Source organism: Lampetra planeri, chromosome 4, assembly GCF_965212315.1.
Source record: "Lampetra planeri chromosome 4, kcLamPlan1.2.h2, whole genome shotgun sequence".
Lineage (NCBI taxonomy): Eukaryota > Metazoa > Chordata > Hyperoartia > Petromyzontiformes > Petromyzontidae > Lampetra > Lampetra planeri.
Genome location: NC_136110.1, coordinates 18,615,030 through 18,630,567, shown reverse-complemented (window position 1 = coordinate 18,630,567; position 15,538 = coordinate 18,615,030). Strand labels below are relative to the sequence as shown.

The 15,538-nt window shown below is 51.7% G+C and overlaps 1 protein-coding gene across 4 annotated transcripts in view; it reads left to right on the top strand.

Annotated features, from left to right (window-relative positions):
• Nucleotides 1-15,538, top strand: part of ADCY3 (adenylate cyclase 3) — an 89,804-nt gene that overhangs the window by 71,385 nt on the left and 2,881 nt on the right. For 3 of the 4 annotated variants that reach the window (XM_078593405.1, XM_078593404.1, XM_078593402.1), the window contains exons 13-21: nucleotides 5,217-5,304; nucleotides 8,829-8,945; nucleotides 9,943-10,059; nucleotides 10,569-10,690; nucleotides 12,205-12,286; nucleotides 13,158-13,316; nucleotides 14,008-14,154; nucleotides 14,633-14,752; nucleotides 15,396-15,525. In XM_078593405.1, coding sequence (XP_078449531.1) covers nucleotides 5,217-5,304; nucleotides 8,829-8,945; nucleotides 9,943-10,059; nucleotides 10,569-10,690; nucleotides 12,205-12,286; nucleotides 13,158-13,316; nucleotides 14,008-14,154; nucleotides 14,633-14,752; nucleotides 15,396-15,525 — 1,082 coding nt within the window. The remainder of the gene's footprint in view (nucleotides 1-5,216; nucleotides 5,305-8,828; nucleotides 8,946-9,942; nucleotides 10,060-10,568; nucleotides 10,691-12,204; nucleotides 12,287-13,157; nucleotides 13,317-14,007; nucleotides 14,155-14,632; nucleotides 14,753-15,395; nucleotides 15,526-15,538) is intronic. The other variant, XM_078593403.1, reaches the window with a different exon arrangement.

The following is a 15,538-nucleotide window of genomic DNA, read 5'->3' as shown; positions in this document are numbered from 1 at the left end:
GCATCACACGCACGCATCACACGTATGCTCATGCGCCCATTCACTCGTGCAACACATACGCTCTCGTATAACACAAATACACTCGTGCTCACAGAACACACGCAGCACACACACGCATGTCACACGCATGCTCACACAATGACAACAACCGCCATTCGCCACTAAGTGGCGGTGATGTCACCACAGCGCTTGTGCCAGGCTATGTGCAATGTAAGGCCACGTGAAGTGTCGAATGCCCACTGGCAGGAGTTCACGGGGCAAACCCAGGTGCCATGGGTCGACTGACTGAGACGACTGGCTGATACACTGCCTAGGCCCCCTACTGTGCCAACTTTCTGTGTTTTAGCCGCCCGGCGCTCCACTTGTTGTGAGCATTGCTCCTCCGCGTTGTTGGAGGGCGACTGCCTCCGACTGCCCAGTAGTGTCCTTCACGAGCCTCCTCTACAGAGGCTGATCTTGACACGGCTAGTACCAGCCATTGGCAAGTTTACTCAGCTCCACATCTTCTTGAACCACATCACTCCATCTCTTCTCTAGCCCGTGCCGCGCCCGCTTAGCCCCCTCGATCCGGCCGAACAAAAGCTGCTTGGGCATGCGGTGGCTGGGCATGCGGGCTACGTGACCCAGCCAACGCAACCTTGCCTGCCAGAGGAGCTCACCGATGGGAATTTGCCCAGATCTTTCAAGGATTTGTGAGCTCCTCACACAATCCAGCCTGGTTAAACCCAGGATGGATCGTAGGCAGGCCAGCCTAAATGTTTATAACCAGCAGAGATGCTCCATTAGGGGGGGTCCACGTTTCGCAAGCGTAGAGAAGGGAGGGAATGACCGTGGCCGAGAAGACCTGAAGCTTCGTGCGGAGCGACAGACCAGGTAGCTTCCACACAGCGTTACACAACCAATGAAAAGATATTGCCGCTCGACTGATTCGTAGTGAGACCTTTGCTGTTAAACCGGAGCTGGTCATGAGCACACTGCCCATGTATGGGAAACTCTCCACTCTCTCCACAACTCTCTGGGTTTTTTGTTTTCTCTCTCTGCCTGTGTATTTAGTGTACTTTTTCTGTCTCCACTCGTTTTTTGTTGTTCTTATGTTCTGCTCTGTCTGTGTGTCTCCGTTCCTCTTGTTTTATGTTTTGTCTCTCTTTGGAATTTTCACACTTAAATTCTAACTTAGCAATTTTTGAAATACGTAATCGACCAGGCTATGCGTTAATTGTGTGTTGACCGACTCTCTGTGTTGTATTACATAACATTTCGATATTTTGCTAGGTTATTTAATTTAGTGTGTTCTTTATCCCTCTTTCCTAATGTTCAAGCTTGCGTAATTGACCACGCGTCGCCATACTCATTGACATGTTAATTTTTTCTCTAACCCCTCCCTCTCTCCGCCCCATCCCCCTCTGTCTATTTAAGGCCTCGCCACAGACTCGATCTCCCTCTCTGTGCCTGTGTTACTCTCTCTCTATGTATCTTGGTGATATTTGTCTGCTTATATGTCTGTCTATAGTTTTCTGGTTAAATTTTTGTTGCTATTTCATTTATACCTGATGATGATTGCTTGTGTTGCAATCGAAACGTCGTATGCTATTATTTAATTTATTATTTTATCTTTATACGTGACTTTACCGAAAGAACCAAAGAGTAATTCCTGCAGTCACGAAAGCTCCAAATTTAAGATCGAGATCAACTGTGCCTGGTGCTTTTCCTGGTCTCAGACTGTGGATCGGCTTCTGTACTTCCTCAACAGATGGCACCTCAGCCAACCACTAACAGGGGGTGCTATTTCGTCCAATTTTTGAGGCACCGCAGCCTCAGCAGGGTCATCCCTACTTTGCCCCATGATATTTTCCAGGCTGAGGGATTTGCCCACCCCCAAGACCTCACAGAAATGCTCATCAAATCTGAAAACCTGGTGCTCAGGGTTGAAGATTGGATCACCTCTCTTTCTCATAATGATGGTGATAGGTGTGGCGCTGCAAGTTACTTTTTTGAGGCTCATGAGGCCCATGAGTTAAAGAGTGATTTGTGATTGTGAACCACTGAGGCAGACTCCATCTCCTCAGCAACCCACGACCACCACCCATCATTGCAGTGCCTCACGGCTGTCTGAATCTCTGAGTGAAGGCTGCGGTAAGCCTCTTCATTCTCTGATGTGAGATGCTGTAGACGGTGGGAGTGGGCCTGTCGCTTTTTTCAGCTAGCCTGAACACCTCCTCTGTCAGCCAAGGTCTCTGGAGAAGTTTGAACCTTGTACCCATAGTAGCCATTGCAGCTGCATGAGCCACAGTCCTAAACCTCGCCCATTTCCCCTCGGCATCAGGAGGTGTGGGGGATGATGCCAACCACAGCTACAAGCGATGATGAAATTCTCGTTTGCAATTTTCATCAGCTAGCTGAAACCAGGCCACTGTGGGTTTGGATGGGTTCCTGGGTGTATACCCACCACCGGAGTGAAATAATGGCAGGCGCATGGCAAGCTGATGGTCAGTGGACCAATCAGCTCCACAGTAGTTCCTGGTGTCAAGGAAATGGGCCAGCGTCGGCCGTTCTGTAACTATATAGTCCAGCAGGTGTTCTTGCATGGAACCGGCGTGCTTCCATGATGTTGTGTGGATGCACGCTGATGCCCGAACAGCATGTTGGTAACTACAAACCCGTGGGCTGCACAAAAGTTTATCAGCCTCCTACCGTTGTTATTGAGCTGATCTGGCCCATGCCTTCCAATCACTCCAGACCAGGTGCCAGCATGATGATGAACTCGGACATTAAAGTCACCCAACACGATGACTCTATCCCGAGGGCTACTTTAGCTAGCACTTGTAACAGGAGGTCATCGAAGGCATCTGACTCATTGGCCTTGCCTGCATCTCTCTACTGATGTTCATCTTCAGTGGGGACATGAGTTACCACGACCACCACTCCTCGCCTCTGGTTGATGGGAAGGCAAGCCCACAGTAGCCTGGGGCTTACAGCTTCCCACACCTCACTGCCATGCTCCCACGCCACCTTCATTATTTTGTGCAGAAGAAGAACCACTCCCTGTTGTTTGGCAGTCTCCTGCCCTGAGTAGAGGACTGTCCACTCCTCATGGTGGCAGGAGCCAGAGCCGGTCCATCGGGACCTTCTAAATACCGCAGAGATCCAAGCGGTACCGGTCCAGCTCCCAACAGAGGAGTGGCAGCCTCTCCTTTGCAGTGAGCATTCAAACATTCCACGTGGCCACCCATAGTGGCTTTTTGCTGTTTCTGGAGGAACCCCGAGGGTAAGAATTCTCCTGGCTCCGCCAAATGGGGTTTGGCCAGGAGATGTCAAAGACACCTGTCCCCCTGGGGCCTCCGGCACAAGCTTAACTGGATATTCTTTTTCGTGGTTTTGTGGTAATTAATTGAAGGTGGGGGGTTCACCAGCCCCTCGCACCCATCCAGAGCCCCCTTTGGCCGCTGTGGTGGCTACAAACGCCATGAGGGGAATGGCACAATTCGCTGGTTGTATATGCCTGCGGTTCTAACAATAGATCGATGCTTAGTGACACTGCTCACCACAGCCTTGCCGTCTGGCACCAACGAGGAGGAAGGAGGTTGTTTTGCCGCTCACAGAAAGCACGCGCACACACATGCATCACACACACAGATCACACACACGGGTCACACAATGCTCGCGTCACGCAACGCACGCGTCATGAAACACACATGTGACACAAAACAGGTGTCGCACAACACGTGTCACAACACATGTCACACAACACGTGTCACACAACACGTGTCACACAACACACGTCACACAACACACATCACAGAACACACATCACAGAACACAAGCGTCATACAACACACGCGTCACACACAGGTGTCACACACACGCATCACATACACTCATCACACACGCATCACACACGCATCACACACACACGCGTAAACTCACACACTACAAACATGCGTTGTCACGTGCGAATACACATTCACTCTCATATAACACACATACACGGTCAGGCTTTACGAACACACACATGCACCCGCATCTGCACTTACATCAACAACAGCCCGCGCCATTTGCCACTAAGTGGCGGTGACATCACCACGGCGCTTGTTCCAGGCTAGGTGCACTTTGAGGCCATGTGAAATGTGGAAGGCTCACTGGCAGCAAGTCACAGGACAGACCCAGCTGCCATGGGTTGACTGACTGAGATGGCTGGCAGAGGAACCACCTGTGCGCCCTGCTGTGCCAGCTTGCTGTGTTTTAGTCGCCCGACGCTCCACTCGTTGTGAGCGTCGCTCCTCTGCCTTCCGCTGTTGTTGGAGGGTGACTGCCTCCAACTGCCCAGTGGCAGCAGCATCCTTCATGAGCCTCCTCCACAGAGGCTGATCTTGGCACCACTGGTGCCAGTTATCAGCAATTTCACCCTTTACTGCGACTATTTTTTTTATTTTACCAGGTAAGGCCCACAAAGCTATGTAGCTGGCCACGAATGATAGCTCAACGAAGTGGCTTATCACGTGGACATTTATAGCAGTAGTCAAATACTCTAAACGCGTGATGTTGATTCTAAATGTGGAGGAAAAACCGGACAACCGCGAGAAAAATCTACACACAAACTCCAAATATACAGCAGGCTTAAGGGTAGGGATCGAACCAACGACCTCCTATATACCTGGAGAGGTAGTTAACATCTCGCCATCGTTGTGCCCCAACTGATATCGCTCACAGATGGTGGCTGCTTCCTCCAATATTTGAGGCACAGAAGCCCCAGCAGGGTCAACCCCATGCACGCAACATGCACAGACACACACACACACGCTCGCTCGGGTCGTGTGACTATGTGACTAGCACCACGTCTGTCCGCCTTTGTTTCCCCAATACCTATGTATAAACACCATGCCATGTACTCGTTTGAGGCTGAGTCGACCTAGGAGAGGCCCATGACCGGTTCAGAAAGTCGTCACTGGTGTTGGCCGTGAGCAGGAATCGAACTCGGGTCGTCGGGTTTATAGCGCAGCGCGCTGACCGCTACACTGCCATATACATGTGTCTGTGCGTGTGTATGTATACGTGCGTGTGTATATCCATGCGTGTATGCTTGTGTGTGTGTATGCGTCCGTGCATGTGTATGCAACGATGTGTGTGTGTGCGTATGTCTGTGCATGCGTGTGTCTGTGCGTGTGTCTGCGTGCGTGTGCGTGCACGTGTGTGTGTGTGCACGTGTGTGTGTGGTACAGGTTGCCCGCTAACTTCATCACCTTTGTGGCTGGAGTCGTGATGCTCATCGTCCTCACCGTCTGCTGCCTCGCTGCCATCTTTCCTCGGGTAAACATCTCCCTGTGGCATCCTGCAGCACCGCCAACGCCTCTCGCAGGGAGTGGCGGGTGGGTAGGTGAGTGGCGGGTGGGCAGGTGAGTAGCGGGTGGGCAGGGGAGTGGCGTGCGGATAGGTGACTGGCAGGTGGGCAGGTGAGTGGGGGGTGGGCAGGTGAGTAACAGGCAGGTGATGAACAGGGAGGTTGTAGGTACGGAACTCGTCTTGCCACCTCGGGTCGCTGGAGGGGCTGCGCCTGTGGGTGCGGCGAGGGCCTCGTTCCGGGTCGGGGACTAGGGCAGGCTTGGGCCGTCGACCAAGAGCAGAAGGCAGCAGCAGCGGCGACGGCCTTGCGCATCCTGACCATGAGACGTTTTTCCACTTGACGATTAATCGTTCATGATTTTCCCCAACAGTGAACATCGCTTGTGAATATCTATATTGCCCTCTGCGGTAAAAAGTTCACAAATATGGAGGTGTTCACTGAGGGCTCGGGGTGTGCGAATGGAGGTGGTGATGGTGGTATTGACGGTGTTGATGTTGATGGTGATGTTGATGGTGGTGGCACTGGGAAGAGAGGATCGCCCAAGCGAAATGCTGAGGGATGGTGGCGTTTGTGCACAAACTACCCTACATGACATACTAACAATCTGGACCACTGTACGGTTTTTAGAGGATTGGAAGGATGCCCTGGTGGTCCCCCTCTTTAATAAGGGGACCGCACAGACTGTAGCAACTACAGGGGCATATCTCTTCCCAGGCACGCTGAGGAGAGGCTTGCAGAGCCCCAATGTGGTTTCAGGAAAGGGCAGTCCTACACATATGCCATATTTTCTGTCCGTCCACTACAGCAGAGATGTAGGGAATTCAAACAAGACCTACATCTCTGCTTTATTGAACTGGTCAAGGCCTATGATGCCATCAGTAGGCCTGGCCTCTGGGTTGTTCTTTGTTCTTTCGGAGTCCCTGACTCTCTGCTCATGATCATTAAGGACCTTCCTGATGGCCTGGGTAAAACTACGTGGCCAGGAGTCGGAGCCATTCCCTTTTCACCTTGGGGTGCGACAGGGATGCCCTCTGGCTGCCACATTATTTAACATATTACGACCACGTAGTTCGTGAAGCCTTGGATGGCTGTACCAGAGGAAAGTTCTAAAATTAAGATTGTACCAGAGGAATTTCCATCTGGTACAGATACAATGGGAGGCTGATCGATGCCCGGGTGCAGTCAAGGGATGCCTCCCTATTGGTCAACCATGTTATGCATGCTGATGATCTGGTAATTGCTGCTCACTCAGAGGAGGCATTGGAGGCGCTGTTGCTGAATTTGGAGGATGCCACTAAGAGGTGGGGCCTTACCATCAGCCCCACCAAAACTAAGCACCTGGCTGGGTATTTTGTATCATCAGACACTTCACCCCCAAATCTACAGATTGGTGATGGGGCAGTTGTGGAGAGAGTGGAGAGTTTCCCATACCTGGGCAGTGTACTCATGACCGGCTCCAGTTTTACAGCAGAGGTCTCACTCCGAATTATCTTTTCATCGGTTGCGTAACGCTGTGTGGAAGCTACCTGGTCTGTCGCTCCACTCGAAGCTTCAGGTCTTCTCGTGCCCTTCCTTCTCTCTACGCTTGCGAAGCGTGGACCCCCCTAATGGAACATCTTTGCCGGTTAGAAACATTTTGGCTGGCCTTCCTACGATCCATCCTGGGTTTAACCAGGCTGGATTGTGTGAGGAGCTCACAAATCCTTGAAACATCTGGACAAAGTCCCATCGGTGAGTTCGTCCGGCAAGCAAGGCTATGTTGGCTGGGTCATGTAGCCCGCATGCCCAGCCATCACATGCCCAGCCATCGCATGCCCAGCCATCGCATGCCCAGCCACCGCATGCCCAGCCACCGCATGCCCAGCCACCGCATGCCCAGCCACTGCATGACCAGCCACCGCATGCCTAAACAGCTTTTGTTCAGCTGGATCGAGGGGGCTAAACGGGTACTGCACGGGCTAGAGAAGAGATGCAGTGATGTGGTACAGGAGGATGTGGAGCTGAGTGGACTTGCCGATGACTGGTACCAGCAGTGTCAAAATCGGCCTCTTTGGAGGAGGCTCGTGAAGGACGCTACTGGGCAGTTGGAGGCAGTCGCCCTCCAACAACAACGGAGGGCAGAGGAGCGACGCTCACATCAACGAGCGGAGCGCCGGGTGGCTAAAGCACAGCAAGTTGGCACAGTAGGGGGCACAAACACCGTGGGGACATCACCGGCACTTCATGGCGAATAGCTGTTATTCTTGTTGTTGGTGGTGATGTTGATGGTGGTCATGGTGATCATGTTGGTGATGGTGGTGATGGTAATGATGGTGGTGGTGCTGTTCATGTTGTTGATGTTGATGATGTTGCTGTAGGCGTACCCTGCCAGACTGGTGATGTTGTTGATTTTGTTGTTGTTGTTGTTGGTGATGATGGTGATGATGGTCCTATAGGTGTAACCCACCAGGCTGGAGATGTTGATGATGTTGTTGATGTTGTTGATGATGGTGATGATGATGGTGATGATGGTGCTGTAGGCGTACCCTGCCAGACTGGTGATGTTGTTGATGTTGTTGATGTTGTTGATGTTGTTGATGATGATGATGGTGATGATGTTGCTGTAGGTGTAACCCGCCAGGCTGGTGATGTTGTTGATGTTGTTGTTGATGATGGTGATGGGGATGATGGTGATGATGGTGATGACGATGGTGATGAGGTTGATGTAGGCGTACTCTGCCAGACTGGTGATGTTGTTGATCATGATGATGGTGATGATGGTGATGATGATGGTGATGATGTTGTTGATGATGGTGGCGATGATGGTGATGATGGTGATGATGGTGCTTAGGCGTACCATGCCAGACTGGTGATGTTGTTGATATTGTTGATGTTGTTGATGTTGTTGATGATGATGGTGATGATGGTGGTGATGTTGTTGATGATGATGGTGATGTTGATGATGATGGTGATGTTGATGATGATGGTGATGTTGGTGATGATGGTGATGATGGTGATGATGGTGCTGATGGTGCTGTAGGCGTAGCGCGCCAGGCTGGTGATGTTGATGTTGTTGATGATGATGGTGATGTTGATGTTGTTGATGTTGTTGATGATGATGATGGTGGTGGTGATGATGGTGATGATGGTGTTGATGTTGTTGATAATGATGGTGATGTTGATGGTGATGATGATGTTGTTGGTGATGTTGTTGATGATGATGATGGTGGTGATGTTGTTGATGATAATGGTGATGATGATGATGATGTTGTTGATGATGATGGTGATGATGGTGATGATGGTGGTGATGTTGATGGTGATGATGATGGTGATGATGGTGGTGATGTTGTTGATGATGTTGTTGATGATGATGGTGATGATGATGGTGGTGATGATGATGTTGATGATGATGGTCATGATGGTGATGATGCTGATGATGATGGTGGTGATGATGATGTTGTTGATGTTGTTGTTGATGTTGTTGATGATGATGGTGATGATGGTGCTGTAGGCCTACCCCGCCAGGCTGGTTCGCTTCTCCGCGTGGCTCGACCGCACGCGCTGGGCACGCAACAGCTGGGCCATGGCGGCCATCGTGGTTCTTGTGGTGGCCGACGTCATCGACATCGTGAGCAACACGACCATCGCCAACATCACCATCGTCAACATCGCCAACATCACCATCACCGCAATCGCCAACATCACCATCGCCAACATCACCATTGTCAACATCGCCAACATCACCATTGCCAACATCACCATTGGCAAGATCACCATCACCACCATCATCAACATCACCATCCCCTCCATCGCCAACATCACCACTATTGCCATCGTCAACATCACTGCATCACCGCCATCGCCAACATCACTGCATCACCACCATCGCTATATCACCACCATCACTACTTCGTCAATACCAACATCACCACCATAAACAACATCACCACCGCCATTGACAACATCATCACCATAACCAACATCACCATCATCACTGCATCACCACCATAACCAAAATCACCATCATCCATATTACCACCATCACGACATCCACATCGCCACCATCACTACATCAACATCACCATCATCAATATCCCTATTAATATAATTATTATCTTCAAACACCATCTTCGCCATCAACATTAACTGTGTCCCCATGTACCAGTGTCCCTGTGTCTCCGTGTCCCCATCTCCACCTGACCCTGGTGTCCCTCTGACCCTGGGTCCCCATGTCCTAGTCTCCCCGTGTCTCAGTGTCCCCGTGTCCCGCTGACACTGGTCTCACCGTGTCTCGGTGTCCAAGTGACCCGTGTCTCTGTCTCGGTGTCCCCCTGTCCGAGTGACCCGTGTCTCTGTGTCCCCGTGTCTCTGTCCCCGTGTCTCGGTGTCCAAGTGACCCGTGTCTCTGTCTCGGTGTCCGAGTGACCCGTGTCTCTGTCTCGGTGTCCCCGTGTCCGAGTGACCCGTGCCTCGGTGTTTCCGTGTCCCCCTAACACTGGTGGCCCCATGTCCGAGTGTCCCCGTGTCTCAGTGTCTCCATCTCCCCCTAATGCTGGTGGCCCCGTGTCTCAGTGTCCCCGTGTCCGTGTGTCTCCAAGTCTCAGTGTGTGTTTCTGTGTCCACAGCTGAGCTGCTATGGGGGTCAGACGCTGCTGCCCCAGATGCTGGGCTGCCTGCGCTACCCCAAGTACTACTCGTTCATCGCGGTGCTCGCACTCATGGCCACCAGCATGCTCGTGCAGGTACCGCCACGAACCGTCGCCGCTCACTCACTCACCCACCCAGCCACTCACCCACCCACTTAACCACTCACCCACTGATTCACCCACCCACTCACCCACTCACCCTCTCACATACCTACTCAACCACCCACCCACTCACCCACTCACTCACTCACACACTCAACCACCCACCCACTCACCCACCCACCCTCTCACTCACCCACTCAAGCACCCACTCACCCACTCACTCACCCACTCACCCACCCACTCACCCACTCACCCACCCACTCACCCACCCACTCACTCACTCACCCACTCACTCACTCACTCACCCACTCACTCAGCCACTCACCCACCGACTCACTCATCCAGCCACCCACTCACTCACTCACCCACTCACTCAATCCTTCACTTACCCATCTGCTCACCCACCCACTCACTCGTCCCCACCTCCTTGTTTCTCTGTGTCCCTGCATCTCCGCATCCGCGCATTGCGCTGTCCCCGTGTCCTCATGTCCCCGTGTCTCCAGGTGAGCCACATGGTGAAGATCACGCTGATGCTGAGCGTTTCGATCGTGTGGGGTCTCATCAACACGGTGGCGTGGAAACAGCTGTACAAGGCCTACGATGAGGCGCGCTACCACGACACCATGTGAGACGCGGGGACGCGGCGACAGACTCAGCGGTGATGATGATGATGGTGATCATGTGTATGACAGTGATGGTGATGATGATATGTATGACGGTGGTGATGATGATGATGATGATGTGTATGATGGTGATTATGATGATGATGTGTATGACGGTGATGATGATGATGATGTGTATGATGGTGATGATGATGTGTATGATGATGGTGATGTGTATGACGGTGATGATGATGGTGATGATGTGTATGACAGTGATGGTGATGATGATGTGTATGATGATGGTGATGTGTATGACGGTGATGATGATGTGTATGATGGTGATGATGATGATGATGATGTGTGTGACGGTGATGATGATTATGATGTGTATGACGGTGATGATGATTATGATGTGTATGACGGTGATGATGATGATGATGTATATGATGGTGATGATGATGATGTGTGTGACGGTGATGATGATGATGTGTATGACGGTGATGATGATGATGATGTGTATGACGGTGATGATGATGATGTGTATGACGGTGATGATGATGATGATGTGTATGACGGTGATGATGATGATGATGTGTGTGACGGTGATAATGATGATGTGTATGACGGTGATGATGATGATGATGTGTATGACGGTGATGATGATGATGTGTATGATGGTGATGATGATGATGTGTATGATGGTGATGATGATGATGATGTGTATGACGGTGATGATGATGATGATGTGTGTGACGGTGATGATGATGATGTGTATGACGGTGATGATGATGATGATGTGTATGACGGTGATGATGATGATGTGTATGACGGTGATGATGATGATGATGTGTATGACGGTGATGATGATGATGTGTATGACGGTGATGATGATCATGATGTGTATGACGGTGATGATGATGATGATGTGTGTGACGGTGATAATGATGATGTGTATGACGGTGATGATGATGATGATGTGTATGACGGTGATGATGATGATGTGTATGATGGTGATGATGATGATGTGTATGATGGTGATGATGATGATGATGTGTATGACGGTGATGATGATGATGATGTGTGTGACGGTGATGATGATGATGATGTGTATGACGGTGATGATGATGATGTGTATGACGGTGATGATGATGATGATGTGTATGACGGTGATGATGATGATGATGTGTGTGACGGTGATAATGATGATGTGTATGACGGTGATGATGATGATGATGTGTATGACGGTGATGATGATGATGTGTATGATGGTGATGATGATGATGTATATGATGGTGATGATGATGATGTGTATGATGGTGATGATGATGATGTGTATGACGGTGATGATGATGATGATGTATATGATGGTGATGATGATGATGTGTGTGACGGTGATGATGATGATGTGTATGATGGTGATGATGATGATGTGTATGATGGTGATGATGATGATGATGTGATGACGACGATGGTGATGTGCGTGGTGAGAGCGCGCGACGCTGTCCCCGTGCCGTCTGCGCGTGCCGCGTGGGTGCAGAGACACGGTGGTGCCCACTCAGTACTCCATGACGGCCATGATCCTGGTGATCATGATCAGCCTCTACTGCTTCAACCGGCACGTGAGTAGTGTCCGCCGCTGTGGCGTGGGATCCGGCTGCTCCTTCCATAGCCGTTCCAGCGTGCGTGTGTGTGCACCGCAGTGGAGAGATGTTAACTACCTCGCCTGGTATACAGGAGGTCGTGGGTTCAATCCCGACCCTGACGCCTGCTGCTGTATATTTGGAGTTTGCGTGTCTCTCTCCCCGTGGTCGCGTGGATTTTTCTCCGCGTCCTCCGTTTTTTTCCCTCCACATTTAGAATCAGCATCACGCATTCAGAATATTTGGCTGCTATACATTTCCACGTGATAAGCCACTTCGTTGGGCTATCATTTGTGGCCAGGTGTATGCTTGTCTGCATCCATAATCGAGGTTTCTTGGGTTAGATCACGTCAATATAAATGTGTCGTTAAACCCACCACCACCCGACACAGCCAATCAGCAAGGGTTTGTCACGTACATAGAACGTGCCAATTATCTGCTACTGAAGTGTGTTGGAGAGTAAAATCCACAACATTTACAATTCGAGCACCGTGACGTTTCACTGGTGATTACATAACCGGCTTCATTGGGCGATTATGCGGAATTGTGAAGAAGTCCTCCTTGTTTCGGTAAAAATAAATAAATGTTATCAGCGATAATTTCAGTCGCAAAATCCTGTATGTTAAAGTCGTCTGTGTTTGCGCGCCTGCACGTGTCTGCATGTGTACGCATGTGCGCGTGTACGTGTCTGCGCATGTGCGCGTGTACGTGTCTGTGCATGTACGTTTGCACGTGTCTGCGCGTGTACGTATCTGCGCGTGTACATGTATAAACGTGTGTGTGTACGTGTGTACATCTGTACATGTCTGCGTGTGTACCGGTGTACGTGCGTGCACGCACGTGCGAGCAGGTGGAGAAGCTGGCCCGCACGCTGTTCCTGTGGAAGATGGACGTGCACGAGCAGAAGGACCGCGTGAGTGAGATGCGCCGTCGCAACGAGGCCCTCGTCACCAACATCCTGCCCGAGCACGTGGCGCGACACTTCCTAGGCTCCAAGAAGCGCGACGAGGTGAGCGCCCCACCACCAAGCCTGCTCGTGGCTCAACATGTGACTCGTGGACGAGGTAAATCATGGAAGAGGTGACTCTGGATGAGACCAGATGTTAACTACCTTGCCTAATATACAGGAGGTCCCGACGGACGCCTGCTGTATATTTGGAGTTTTGCGTGTCTCTCTCCCCGTGGTCACGTGAATTTTTCCTCCGGGTCCTCCGGTTTTTCCCCTCCACGTTTAGAATCAACATCGCACGTTCAGAGTATTTGGCTACTGCTATAAATGTCCACACGATGATGAGCCACTTCGTTGAGCTATCATTTGTGATAGCCACGTCGCTTCTGGAAAAGAGTCACGTAGCTCAGTGGGGCCTTTTCTCCAGCTGCTCAGGTGTATTCCCACGTGGAAATGCTCATTGATTCGCCGATAGCACCTTGATACGTAAAGAACTGGAGAGCTTTGGCACGTGTTGGCATCGGCTGGCCGCGTGGCTGCTGCCATGCTGCTCGTCTGTGGCTGTGCACGTTATTAGTTTGTTGTTGCCATTGTCTCGCCCGCCTGCAAACGAATGCCCCCAGTTGTCTCTCTTGAGCACTGTCACGCGGTTCAACAAAATCAATTCAAACCTGAACATGGCGGTCAAAGGCACCGCGACGAACGCTCCTCTCGCTGCCGCCTCCACCCCCCACCCCCACCCCCCATGCAGGAGCTGTACAGCCACTCGTACAACGAGGTGGGCGTCATGTTCGCCTCCATCCCCAACTTCTCCGACTTCTACACGGAGGAGAACATCAACAACGGCGGGATCGAGTGCCTGCGCTTCCTCAATGAGATCATCTCCGACTTCGATGCCGTGAGTCTTGCCCGCTCGCTCGCTCGCCCACCCGCCCGCTATCCCCCTCTCCGCGTGGTTTCAGGCTCAGGGCCCCGACCCAAGCAGCTCGACGGGCCCCCGAACTCGCAACAAAAAGGGCCGCGGGGGGGGGGGGGGTGTTGGGTGGTCATCTGCTGTCTTTTCTCTGTCGGTTCTGAGGCACCCAGGCTCAAGAGGAGCTGCCAGGCTGTGCGGTTGCACCGAGTGGAGTCCCGTAGTGAGCAAGAGATGAGACGGCTGTAGACGGACGGATATGCGCGGCCACGTGTGCACGTGGCAAGATGTCACGCCATGTGCGGCATCACGCCGCATGTCAGCTCTCACGCTAGTTGTATTGTGCGGCTCGACAGAAAGTATCCTTGGAGAATTCTTATCCGTGATGGTGATGATGATTTGCATGCTGATGATGATGATGATGCTGACGATCTACTTGCTTGCTGCTCATGCTGGCACGCAGCTGCTGGACGAGCCGAAGTTCAAGAACATCACAAAGATCAAGACGATCGGCAGCACCTACATGGCGGCCTCGGGGCTCAACCACGACACGGCCAGCAACGGCTACCACACAGGCGCCAAGGTGGGAGGCTCCAGCTCAGCCATCCATGCTATATTGGGCTTGGGGTGCTGCGGAGCTATGCTGCCAGGAGCTGCAGCTGCTACTGCTGCTGCTACTGCTGCTGCTGTTGCACCACGCGGGAACGTCGTGTGCTGGCCCCGGTTGAGCTCTGTGATTGCATAGGGGCTGCCGCAGAGTTGGGTTAGAGAAGTCGGCGGATTTGGCGATGTTCTTTCACCAATCCTTGACATTTATTTTGCAATTAATAAATAAATACATGGACAAAAATGCGGGGGTCATGAAAATAATTGGCGGGGTTTTTTGTGAAAAAATTGGATATTCTGGGGCACCTCGCCCTGGGTTCTAGAGCGGTCACGGTGGGTTGGTTGCTTGATTGATTAAGTCGATTAACCAACTGAAATTTATAATCGACTTCCATGTTATTGGCCGATAACTGGGACCCTTTAAGAATGGCAGCCACCCACACACAATGGTTCCTGAAGGCAGGAAACCCCCCTACTACACGTAGGCGGGCAGCGAGCGGGCAGGCGGGCGAGCGGGGAGTGGGCGGGCAGTGAGTGGGCCGGTGGATCGGCGGACAGACAGGTGGGCGAGCGGGCAGGTAGTGGGTAGGCAGGGCGGTGACGGTGTGGTGTGCCCTCAGAAGGACGCGGAGCTCTCGGACCGGGATCGCTGGCAACACCTCTCCGACCTCGCCGACTTTGTCCTGGCCATGAAGGTGGCGCTGATGAACATCAACTACCAGTCCTTCAACAACTTCATGCTGAGGATAGGTACGGGCTCACA